The 13,037-nt window shown below is 36.5% G+C and overlaps 1 protein-coding gene across 4 annotated transcripts in view; it reads left to right on the forward strand.

Moving 5' to 3' along the window:
* The window catches only part of LOC150102972 (transmembrane channel-like protein 7), a 482,602-nt gene that overhangs the window by 369,398 nt on the left and 100,167 nt on the right, over positions 1-13,037 (forward strand). For all 4 annotated transcript variants that reach the window (XM_090398586.1, XM_090398588.1, XM_090398587.1 and 1 more), the window contains exon 13: positions 12,044-12,250. In XM_090398586.1, coding sequence (XP_090254712.1) covers positions 12,044-12,250 — 207 coding nt within the window. The remainder of the gene's footprint in view (positions 1-12,043; positions 12,251-13,037) is intronic.

Genomic DNA, 13,037 nt, shown 5'->3' on the forward strand with positions numbered 1-13,037 from the left:
TTCACTTGTGAATTAACAGCCATACAAGCAGCTCTCAAGTTCTATCTCTCAAATCCAGTAATAAATATTACAGAAGGAATAACCATCTACAGCAATCAAGTCTGCACTTGAAGCATTAAAAAATGGAAAAACAAAACTCACACAGGAAATTCATGAACAACTAACACTTTCAACGTCTTTCTCTAAATCCAGAGTAATTTAATAAAAAAAAAAAAAAAAGGTGGCAAACCTTTTGGCAACTCCTATAGGCAAAGATGACCTTGCTATTGCTTCTGCTTGGTATCTCCAACTCTGGGCCTGGCTCCCACTGAAGAGACCTGAATAAAGGTCGAAACTAGTAGTGGTAGTAGCCAATTCCTTAATACATAATGTTGTGTCCTATTCTTCTTATTCTATTCTATTAACTTTCTTATACTTTATATCCTACCGGCTGCGCCATTTATGTTGTGTCCCATTTTACGATTTTTATTCTATTTCATAATTTCCGCTTATCTATGTTCTTCTATTATCTATTCACGAGATATCACCAAAACTTATCCTAATATCTAAGTTATTTCTCCCCTTAGTACCCCTAATATTTGTATTTATACTGCGCCTTTTGGGATATTTAGTTTAAGATATTATATACAGAAACAAGGAGAAAGAACTCAGATATGTCTGAAAGTGTAACTATGTTACAGTCGTGACACTTTATCTCGTTTCTTAACATTAATTTCCCGTGTGACTAGGTTCGTATTTTTCAAGTGGTGCATTGGACAGCAATTTCAGACAACTCCTTTATTATTGAACAAAGGTTTATTAAATTCCTTAACATGGTACAATATTCAATTTTTATGATTACTCAATTTAATGCCAAACTAACATTAGCTTATTACACGTAATTAGGCTATGATCCTATAATGAGTATTACGATCATGCCGCCATAACAATTCAACACATAAATTCACTTGACATGGACAAATAAGGTTAATTCACACTATTTAACTATTCTAACTTAAGTAGATTAACTAAACCATTTACTGCACTAACACATAACTAGTATTACGACCATGCCGCCATACACATTCTATATGTAAATTCATTTGACATTTTAACTTTCCAATACATTACAATGGACATGCAAAATTCTCAAGACACTTAATTTTTCACATAACATTAACACTAGTCAGCTTACTTTTAATATATTCTGTCAGATACTAAAGTCCTAGTATAAATTTTCCTTGGTCACTTCAACAGTTCAGTATTAGAATAATGATACTTATCACAGACAAATTTTAGTTAACATTAGATATATTTTACAGTACCTTTCTTTCTTGGGATTTTCATACGGACCTTTGCCTTCTTCTGATTGAACTATCTTGATATAACCTCACCGATAATCTGCTTCTCCTACGTTCTTTTTGGAATTGAACTAGGCTTACGCTGGCTTAACTTTTCGTAACTCCAAACACACTTTGGATCATCTATATATCGGCTGTATAGCTCGCCACGTGGACGTCGATTTCTTTACTTCTTTCCCCTTCTCGTAGTTGTCACTGAAGTCGAAGCACAAAGAATATGTTTCCCTTTCTTTGACTTTATGGCATTCTTCGCTTCTCATATAGGAAATACGGAACCGAAATTCCGCTCACTTTTGTTTCCATGTTGTGATGAAAGAGATATAACCCCAATCTCCACTCAGGAAAACCGCGTGAAATCCCTACGAAAGAGCTCGCGAAGGACTCCTTTGGAATAGAATCAAAATCAAAACCAAAAAAGCCTCGTGGGGGGGGGTCCAACCCTTTTATACCTGTTCTCCTAACGGGCACTTTTTCTAACTTCTTTTCTCCGCCCCCTACTTGTTTTTACTTCACTGACCAATTGGGTGGCGTTTTTCTGCTAAACATCATTTGATCGGCGAGCCCGTAACGATGTCTCAATCCAGGAATCGGCCCTGAGCGATAGTCTGTTGTTTTCCTTTGCTAGCCTCTAATTATTATTATTCCTGATACCTCCAAGGAGTCCGAAGACTCATCGCGGGAGGACATTTTCAACTGTCTCTACACCTTACCTCTACTACGAATCAACGCCATCTACCGCCCACCTCCAACACCACCACAACTAGTAATTTTTGTCTGTAAATTGCGTGTGTTCTGAAGGGCCGATTTGTATGTATGCGGGATGAAAAACCCGAGTTTCCGGGAGAAAAAACCCTGCTACCTCCGTATGAGATCGGCTAACTCACCATCGATTGAAATCGACCAGATAAAGATTCCTCCCGTCGCGACGAGAATCGAACTTAGGCCTATTCCAATCGAAGGGCGCAATGTACCGTCGTTCTTCCAATTGCGCTACGGAGGCAATTTAATCCCCTTTCCAAAATTTTTCTATGAACTTACTTAATAACTTAATCTCTAGCGTCTCACATACTATCTTTTATGACTAATCCTTTTCTGTCTTATTTATTTAACTTTTCTTATTTAAATCATATCACAATATTAATATATTCTTTCTTTTGTTAGTTAGTTTAACAAAACTTTTATATTTTATATATTTTATTGGATGCAAGAATCTTCCTTTTTCTTTTAATTAATTCAACTATTATCTTTTATGCAGGGGTCTAATTTATTTTATTTATTCTTCATGTTACACCATGATAGCTGAGAATTTTATATTCTTAAGATATCAGGGTGTAACAATAACATTTTACATATCTGCAAGGAGATGTGTTTTGCATCATGGGAGATACTGGGATAGGAGTGTTGGTAGCTTGCTCCACCTTTGCTATGAGTTGCCTGGTGTTGTACTACTTACCCAGGTAAATAGTACAACACCATATTCAGTCCTGAAGATATTTTCAGATGCAAACTTTGTTTGCACTCACTTGGATAAAGGATTAAATTAAATTTATTATAACTAATAACTTTAAATTTGAAAAATAAGAACTGTACACTGCAATGGATACCAGCTCATGTAAATATTGAAGACAATGAGAGAGTAGACAGACTAGCCAAAGAAGCAAGATACTTACCTCAAAAATTACACCCACTATCACTAACTGATGCAAACTCTTTCGCAAAAATAAGACTGGTAAAACAAACTATCAAGAAGAAGAATTAAATCAGTGAAATAAATGAAAATAGAGAAATAACTACAATCATCACCAGACTAAGGATGGAATACTTTAAAGGCATGAAAATTCATCTGGATGGTACTAGAAGGTATGAAACATGCAAGAACTGCCCAGGGGTCAAACTATCACCTGCCCATATCTATTCTTATCGCAATTGCTGCTGCTCTACTTTACAATAACCCTACAGAAAAGCTCTACTCCATCAAAGTTCAAGAGATTGCCAAAGCAGTTCTACAGGCCCATGGTCATATCTAGCAGCTCTTCAGTGGACTCGACAACAACAGTATCCATCCCAATCTGCACTAATTTGCGCAACAGTATTCTATGGGGTATCCTGTCAAAAGCCTTAGCACAATCCACTGTGTAGCCATTTCCCTTGTCCAACTCAGATGTCATTCTATTATAAAAAGTTAATAGATTGCTAAGGCAGGATCAACCTTTAACAAAACCATGTTGGCCACTATAGAGTATCATATTCTGATCCACCCATTCTTGAATTCTGTCTTTAACCAACTTTTCCAATACTTTTACCACCACAACTGAGATGGTGATTGGTCTGTAATTAACTACCACAGTCTTAGGATCACCCTTATGTAAACAAAGGAACTACTTTGCCTTTCTTCTACTCCCTAGAGATGATACCAGAGTTCAAACATAAGTTAAATAATCAAGTAATCAAGAACTCGTTCGCAGAGTACATAAGTTCTTTTCGCTATACACTTTGGTATTAGGTCTAGCTACTCACTGATGAAGCCTCAAAAAAAGGCTGAAACCGGTCTGGGTAGTGACCTCCCTCCATAATGTAATAACAGCATACATTTCCTAGGAAATGTGATTTTACATTATGGAAAATACCTAAGAATAGCGATCTGAACTTCCTCCACCTTTGCAACGAGTTGCCCGGTATTGTACTACGTACTAGGATCACTTGCATTGGCTAACGCTAGTGTCGCCGATACTTTATAGTTTACTATATTCGGCAAGAAACTCTCTGATTCCGATCTTTGAGTTTCTTATTCGGTTTTAAAACTATGCGGGATTTAATATCCCCATAATTTAAGCAAGTAAGAGGTGTTCACAATTCCTTTGCACATTCACGCAACACCCGAGCTGATATTCCATCTAAACCTACAGCATTGTTTGCTTTTAAATTCAGCAATATACTAAGTACCTCTGATTTATCAACTTCAATTCTCACATTAGTTATTGTTACAGGTACAGAGATATCCTTACTTGGATGATAGACTTTTGAAAAGTGATCACTCAGTAACTCTACTATTACATCTGAATTGGTTACCTCAATGCCATCAGCACCCACTCGGGTTATCTTTCCAAAGTTGGAGAAGCTTGTGAGAACTAGGATCCAGAGTTGAGTTGACAACAATGGTATAATCTTTGATGGACAGCATGGATTTGCTAAAGGGAGGTCATGTTTTAGTAATCTGCTTACTTATTACAATAAAGTGACTGCTTCCTTGGACAGAGGAGAAGGATACACAGTAATAAACTTGGATTTTGCAAAGGCTTTTGATAGAGTACCTCATGATAAGTTGACAGTCAAACTAGAGCAGATGGGGGTTGGATATTAGATTAGTGCATTAGATTGGAGACTGGCTATCTGATAGGTATCAACAAGTTGTGTGTGGGGTGCGATATCCAGGAAAAGGAAAGTCACTAGTGGAGTGCCTCAGGGGTCTGTTTTAGGGCCATTACTATTATTTGATTTGGATGGAAATATTCAGTTGTTTGCAGATAATGCAAAGTTGGGACAAACCATAAAGAGTAGTGAAGATGTTGTGGCCTTGCAAGAAGACTTGAATAAATTGAGTGATTGGGCAAGCAAATGGGAATGTGAGTTCAATGTTGCAAAATGTAAGGTTTTAAAATTTGGAAAACAAAGATGGGATGCAGAATTTATGCTTGGTGACGATATATTGTTGGAGGTGGAGGAAATAAGAGATCTGGGGGTGATAGTGAATAAGGATCTAAAATTTAGGGGACACGTCGCCAAAATTGTGAAGACAACACAAAGACTTCTGGGAATGATGCGGAGGACACTGACGTGTAGAAGTAGGGAGATTCTTGTTCCATTGTATAAGGCTTTGATTAGGCCACAGATGGACTATTGTGCCCAGATTTGGTCACCGGGTTTTCAGAAGGATGAAGAGCTGTTGGAAAGGGTCCAAAGGCGACTGACTAAGATAGTTTCTGACCTCTGGAATGTTGAGTATGAGGAAAGATTGAGAAGATGTAATTTGCAGAGTCTGGTGGAGAGAAGGAAGAGGGGAGATATGATAGAGACCTACAAGTTGGTAAGGGGTTGTTATAAGATCAATAATGGAGAAGTTCTACAGAGAAAAGTGGGAGATCAGGGGAGAACCCAGAGGTCATCCCTGGAAACTGTATAAAGAGGGTGTGAGTAGGGGAGTGAGAGGCAGGTTTTTTATTAATTATTAGTCCTACTTTGAAAATTTCTAATCTGTGCCACACATTGCTATGAAAATTTAATAGACAAAGTTTCACTTTGGGGAAAACTGTATTCTTATTTAAAACAATCTAAAAACAATCTTATAATGCTCAAATTTCAAAAACAGTTACATTAGACGGGATTGTGGTACACAATCCCGTCTAATGTAACTGTTTCAAAAATTAAGAAATAAAACATCTCAGAGAATGATTTAGCCTACTATTCAGAATTGTTTGGAATATAATTAAGGTATCTTATTATATCTCCCACACAAGAAATTTGGAACCCATATAACATCAATGCTGTGTGTCGGCAAGGAGGAAATGTTCATGTTATTATTTATATATTTTATTCATTAATTTTATTTTTTGGTGAAATAATTTACTTTTCAATTGTAGCATGCTTTCCCGATTGATAAAAATTGCTATTTCATGAAAGATAGAATTTGAGTATTATGAGATAACATGAGCATCTTCTGTTGACAATTACTCTGTAGGTATTTGGAAAATTGCATGTTCTAATAGTGTCTGTTTTTTTTTTTTTCTTTCTTTCCCATTAGAAATAAAAATTTTATAATAACAGTAATAGTTAATTGTATTTTATTTGTTCTTCCTGAGTGAATGAGAATAATAGAATATTATATTATTGTTATTATCATTGCTATTATTATAGAATACAGTTTGATAACACAATAAGTTTTCTGATATAAATTGAAACATACATGACAAAAGTCCCTTTATCTCACATTTAGTAAAATATTACTATTACTTCTAACAACAATAATAATAATAATGCTATTTTTCTATATTCTGAAAGTGGCCATATTTCTTGTTTTCCCTTTCAAGTAATATAAAACGTGTAGCCTATTGTTTTCTAGGATGAAAGTGGAAACTCTTCCAAGTGTTAGTTTTGCATTTGCTTGTTGCGGAAAACTGAGATTTCATAGCTCATCCAGAAGACTTTGCTTTGTAAGAACTGTGACCATTAAATTTCTGAAACAATAGAAAAATTATCCCAGTTTCATTCCTTTTTTAGAAATTAGGGCTCTTCCCCATGCAAAACAAATTTGTCGGCAAACATCCGTGTTCCAGATATGTTGTCCATAATACATGCCTCTAAAGCAGATGTGAGGAGCATGCAACGGTTTTCTTTGGTTAGAAAACCAGGGTTTGAAACCTATGTAGTACTATGAGAACCTTCATCGGAGCTTTTCAATTGAAAATAAGTTAGAAAGTCTCATACTGAGGTGATGACTTTTCCTTACCAGGACGTCGCATTTTTCAGCCCACAGGCAAAGCACTGGAAAATAAACACACAATGTACTTGCCTCATAGTTGTTTCTGCCATAATTCCAATCAAAACAAAATCACAGCCTTAGTCTACTCAGTCATTTTCCTGATTGAAACAACTAAGCTTGGGTAGCCAACTTGGAGAGGGTAGCTGCTTTTTTTACTAAGTGGCTGTGGATCAGCATCTTCAATACTGGCACGAATGCTTATGAAAATATTTAGGTGGTTAGATGAATTTGGTTCTGTATATAGCATAGTGCAAGGTCATCACCCAGTGGATTTCCAAACTTTTGTGGTTGTGGACATAAAAAAAATATGTTTGTACTTAGAGGATGTGTCCTGATGATCTTCCCTATTTTTATTTTATTCTCTCAAAAAAAAAAAGATACTATTAGTCACTTCAAGAGGAACAGGATATTATTGTGTTATAATTCTGTGTTATAAATTATAATATTCTGTGTCATAAAAACTTAAACAAATTCCTCTTCAAGAGGAACTGGAATCATTACACTCAGCCATCCCTCTATCAATATTTGGAATCTGGAAAAGGACTATCTTGATGGTTCTGAAAGGGAAGATTTTTGTTTTTACACTGTTCAAAATCTTTATATATCTTTAACAGTACAGAAAGACCTAAAACAAGGATGAATGCACAAAGCAGTTTTGCATTTTGGACACCAGATTATTGTCTCCTTTCTGATTTTTTTAAAGCAGACACAACATATTCATGCAGTGTTTATTTACTTTATTTTATGTTATTTTTTTTTGTGGGTGGTAAAGTTTTCAAGAAATAGAGTTAGCAGTAAAAGAGAGGGAATGAGAGAAAGGGGTATGGAAATGATAGAAGTGTAGAGAATAGGAGCAATAGAAGAGAGGGAAATGAGAGAGAGGTATGGAAATGATAGAAGAGGAGAAAATAGAAACAGTAGAAGAGAGGAAAGGAAAGATAGTTATGGGAATGATAGAAGAGGAGAGAATGTAAACAGTCACAGAAAGTGAGATGAATGTGAGGAAGTGCTGAAACCAGGGATAGAGTGATGAGAGGACATTGGGAGATTTTAGCTACAGCAGTATAAGCTGAAAAGAGGAAAATGCATGTAGTAATAAGAGAATGGAATTTCTAGAATTCTTGAGGGACAAATGTCTTAGGCAACATGTAATAGAGGGAACAAGCGGTTCAAAAGTTTTGGATTTGGTCATAGCATCAGAAGAGCTTATAATAACTGAGATGACATCTTTCTCCCCAGTTGGAGAGAGTGACCATGTGGTTTTGACATGAAAGATGAATAAACATGCAGGAGTATCAAAGAAAAGGGAATGTATGTGGAATTATAATGCTGGTGAATGTAATAGTCTTAGATATCAACTTGGGGCAATTGCATTCCATGGAGGGCAGAATTGGAAGGCTAGGATATCATTAGTGCTTGGGAAATGGTGAAGGAATATTTGTTAGTGGCAATAGTAAGATGTATTCCACAAGTGAAGAAGTGGACACAATTTGGGGTAAATTGGATGACAAACAATATCAAACAGGAACTGCAGGTGAAAAAAAGAGTACGGAAGAGATATAAGGCCAGGAGAGTGACTAGTATGGTGAGGAAGGCAAAACTGGAATATGAGAAGAGATTGGCACTAAGATCCAAAGGAAATCCTATGGAATTTTTTAGCTATGTAGCCAGTAAGAGGAGAAATGATTGTGGAAGAATGACATTGTGGGATAAAAATGGGAATAGAGTGATTGATGCAGAGGACATAGGGGATTTGTTCAATTTATTGGAGTATTCCATCCTGGAGAAGAACGTTTTAATACTAGTGGGGTAGGGCAGGTTTAGAGATGCAAGAGAGAGTGTGTTCCAAATACTGAGTTCTCTGCATATCAGTAAAGCAGTGGGACTGGATGGTATTTCACCACAAGTTTTGAGAGAATGTGCTAAGGAAATGAGAGCTCCTTTGATCTGGCTTTTCAGTGAAATTATGGCTACAGGAAAGGTATCCAAGGAATGGAAGGAAGGTAAAATATGCCATTGCATAAGGGCAGTAGCAGATTAGAAGTGTCTAATTATAGGCCAGTTTTGTGTGTCATCAGTAGTTGTTAAGGTCCTGGAGAAATTGGTGAGGGACCATATACAGTGTTGGGCAGATGAGGGTAATTTATCTGTGAGAATCAACATGGATTTCTTAAGGGGTGCTCTTGCTTTAGTAATATGATTGCCTTTTATAATAAAGTGATAATGGCAGTTGAGGAAAAGGCATATACTGCCATTTTTTTGGATTTGCAAAGGCATTTGACAGGGTGCCACATGATAAGCTGATATTTAAGTTACAGCACACAGGTTTAGATGTTAGGTTAGTCAACTTCAGGATTGCCTGTCTGATATGGTGGGGCAATATCAAGGAGTCAGTGGGTTACAAGTGGGGTTCCACAGGGCTCAGTACTGTATTGTTTAACCTTTATATCAATGACATTGTCAGTGGATTGCGAAGGGATATTCAGTTGTTTGCAGATGATGTGCAGCTGGGAAGGGTTATTAGGAATAGTGCAGATGTGGCAGCCCTGCAAGCGAATGTGAATAAACTAGACAGATGGAAAAATGAATTGGGGTGTCAGTTTAATGCAGCAAAATGTAACGTCTTGAAGTTTGGGATACATCAATGAGAGGCTGCATACTCAATTGGAGGAAGTAAGGACTACACGAGATCTAGTGGTGATATTCGATAGAAAACTGAAATTCATAGGGCATATTGCAAAGGTGGTGAAGGTAACCCAGAAAATTGCTGCAATACTAAGCAAGACACTGACCTGAGAGATAAAAGAGTTATCATTCCCTTGTATAAGACCCTGATCAGACCACACTTTGACTACTGTTCTCAAATTTGGTCCCCAGGATTTGAAGAGGATAAATTAATTGTGGAAAGTGTGCAGAGGCGCATAACAAAGATAGTTTTAGGACTGTACAATGTTAACATGAGGATCGGCTGAGGGAACGTGGACTGCAAAGTTTGGTGGATAGAAGAAGGAGAGGTGATATGATCGAGACTTTTAAACTGTTGAGAGGCAGTTACAGGGTGGACACTGGGGAGTTCTTTCACTTGATGAAGCAGCGGGAAGGAACGATGACAAGGGGCCATCCCTGGAAAATATGAAAAGAAGCTGTGAGCAAGAGGGTGAGGAGTTGTTTCTTTGCATGGAAGGTGGTTGAACCATGGAATGCATTGCCTAATAGAGTAGTAAGAACCAGAATGGTCAATGAGTTCAAGGAGTGGTATGATAGACTTTGTGTTTCCTAGGAAGGACCTTCTGCAATGAGTCTCTTGAATGCATGGAGGCCTGAATAATAAAAATATAAACAGTTTTTTCTATATGCTATAAGTAAAAGAAAGAATGTATATGCAGAATGATTTTAATGAATGCCGACAGTAGGGAGGTAACTGAATTAGTCGAAATAGCAGAATTACTAAGCGAATGTTTTGCAAGAGTATATCATCCGGGTGGTGATATTGCAGGAAACGAGTGAGTGAAAGGCTTATATGGAACTAAGGTAAATGAAATTGAGATTCATAGCATATTTTAGAACCTTCATGTGAATACAGCTTTTACAGATTGGATCGTATATCAGCTTGAGTTTTTTGTGAAACAGTGAGGGAATTGTCAGTGCCCTTGACCATATTGTTTAATCTAAGTCTCAGCTCTGTTTTAGTCCCAAGGGGATGGAAAGAGTGGAAAATAGTTCCATTGCATAAAGGAAGCTCGAAGAATGATGTAGCAAATTATCGACTGATCATCATATCAGAAGTTGTTGTCAAAGTATTGTAGAAGTTGGTCAAGAGCAAAATAAAAGAATGAATAGATTTAAATGGGATACTGTATGAGGGGGGGCAGCATTGTTTTGTGAAGGGCAAGTCAGTCCTCAATAACTTTCTCATGTTTTATAATGTAGTGATACTGCTGGACTTTGCAAAGGCCTTCGACAGGATACCACATGGAATTCTAATCAGTAAACTGTAGCACATGGGGTTGTATATAGGGTTGTGAGATGGATAGGAGAGTGGTTGATATAGAGATATCAGAGAGTAGTTTATTCAGTAATAGAATCCAAAAGAAGACCTGTGACTAGTGCATGCTTCAGGGTTCTGTTCTTGGACTGCCACTGTTGAATTTGTTGATTAATGATATAGGAAAGGATCTGAGAGGAATTGTTCAGTTATTTGCCGATGTTGCAAAGTTGGGTAGAGGAATAGTTAATGCAGATGATGTCAATATTTTGCAGTATGATTTGGATGTCAGTTTAATGTGGCAAAGTATAAGGCTATGCATTTTGGGGCGAAAAGCTTACCAGCTATATACCACATTGGTGGAACTGCACTTCAGGAAATGGATGAAGCTAGAGACTTGGGATTGTTAGTGGATAGGAAGTTAAAGTTTAGAGGACACATAGCAAAAGTGGCTAAAGTAGCTCATCAGATTACTTGGTTACTGAAGAATACTTTGACAAGCAGGTTATTGTTCCTCTTTATTGAGCCTTGAAAAGACCCCATCTTGACTACTGCACACAGATCTGGCTGCTAGTGTTTCTTGGTGATGAGGAGGAGGTGGAGAGGAACAAGAGACAAGTGACCAAATTGATAGCAGGTCTATGAAATGAACCTTATGAGAACAGGTTGAAGATTTGTGGGTTATAAACTGGTTGATAGGCGGAAAAGGGGTGATATGATTGTGACATAAATTACTGAAGAGTTTTTACAAGATTATTTCAGAGGAAATTTTTCAGATCACATCTGGTGGTGGGAGAACTAGGGGCCACCCATGGAAACTGAGTAAGAGTGCAGTTAGCAAGGATGTTAGAACTAGGTTTTTTTGCTTGGAGAGTAGTGTATGAGTGGAATTGGTTGTCAGAGTCTGTTGTGGGTGCCATGACTGTGAATAAGTTCAAAGTAAAGTATGATAGGTACTGCGCAAATGTTGGATAGTTCTTGACATGATGTTTAGGGTCTCCCTCTGTGAGTCTAAGGGCTCCTTGGAGTTACCCATATTAATAATAATATTGTTACATAATGTATTGCTTGTTTACATAAATTAAAAATTATGTATACACACACACACACACACACACATATATATATGTTTTTTATATTTTTGAAAATAAATTCATATCTACTGTTTTCTTTCCTGTTTAGGGTTGGAGTATTCTACAGCCCAATGCTTCCAGTCATTATGACAATTATTTTAATAATCTTATTTTATATAAAGAGGTTCAGTGTCAGCATAAATTGTCACCCATCTGCAGAACCATGGCGTGCAGCTCACACTCAGACAATTTTTTTAGTATTAACATTTCTTAATTTCATTTTAGCTGCAGTTGCTACAGGATATGCCATTTTTGTGTAAGAACATATATTATATTTATACTTTTAGTCTTTCAGAATAACCAATGAACAGTCAGAGCACTGTGTGTGTGTGTGTGTGTGTGTGTGTGTGTGGTAGTGGTGGTGGTGGTGGTGTAGTAAATATCTTGCTTTGATTTTCAGAATGCAAAGTTTTTGATAATGCGATGAGAGATATATGCAGTATATTTGAATGTGATTCTGTTAAAATATAGAATAAGTATAATAAATATTCATTATTATTTTATATTAACTATTAAAATAGCATTTGCCTTCTAAAACACTTAGAACATTTCAAAAGTGACCAACAGCTTACAAGAATACAACTTTCATGAGAGTTTCCTTGGTATTAACACAATTTAAGAGATCATAATACTTTCAAATGGCAATATATATGCTTTTATTAGTGCTTTTGCAGGATTTACTAGTGTGCCATCTGTTTTGAAGTGTTTATTCTTGTCAGAGGCCAGTGCAGTACCAACTGAACTTATATGCTGAGTGGATTGTTGCATTTTTTAAGCTCTTGGTCACTTTTTAACACCTTTAGTTTCAAGATACTATTGTTTTGCTACTTGGTGGTAAAACAGTAACAGATATTTGTTGTCTTTTCTTTTAAAAGTGTTTAAATGTATATTTAACAACTTTATTTTAAAATCATTTGTTATAAAAACTATGTATATTTATAAATATAAATATTTACATTTATATATATTTATAAAAGATAATCTGGAATGTGATCAGATAGAAAATGATGATGCCCCAGAAATTAAGGAATGGGAAACAGAAG

Source organism: Typopeltis vanoorti, chromosome 9, assembly GCF_054136105.1.
Source record: "Typopeltis vanoorti isolate ZY-2024b chromosome 9, IOZ_Tvanoo_1.0, whole genome shotgun sequence".
NCBI lineage: Eukaryota > Metazoa > Arthropoda > Arachnida > Uropygi > Thelyphonidae > Typopeltis > Typopeltis vanoorti.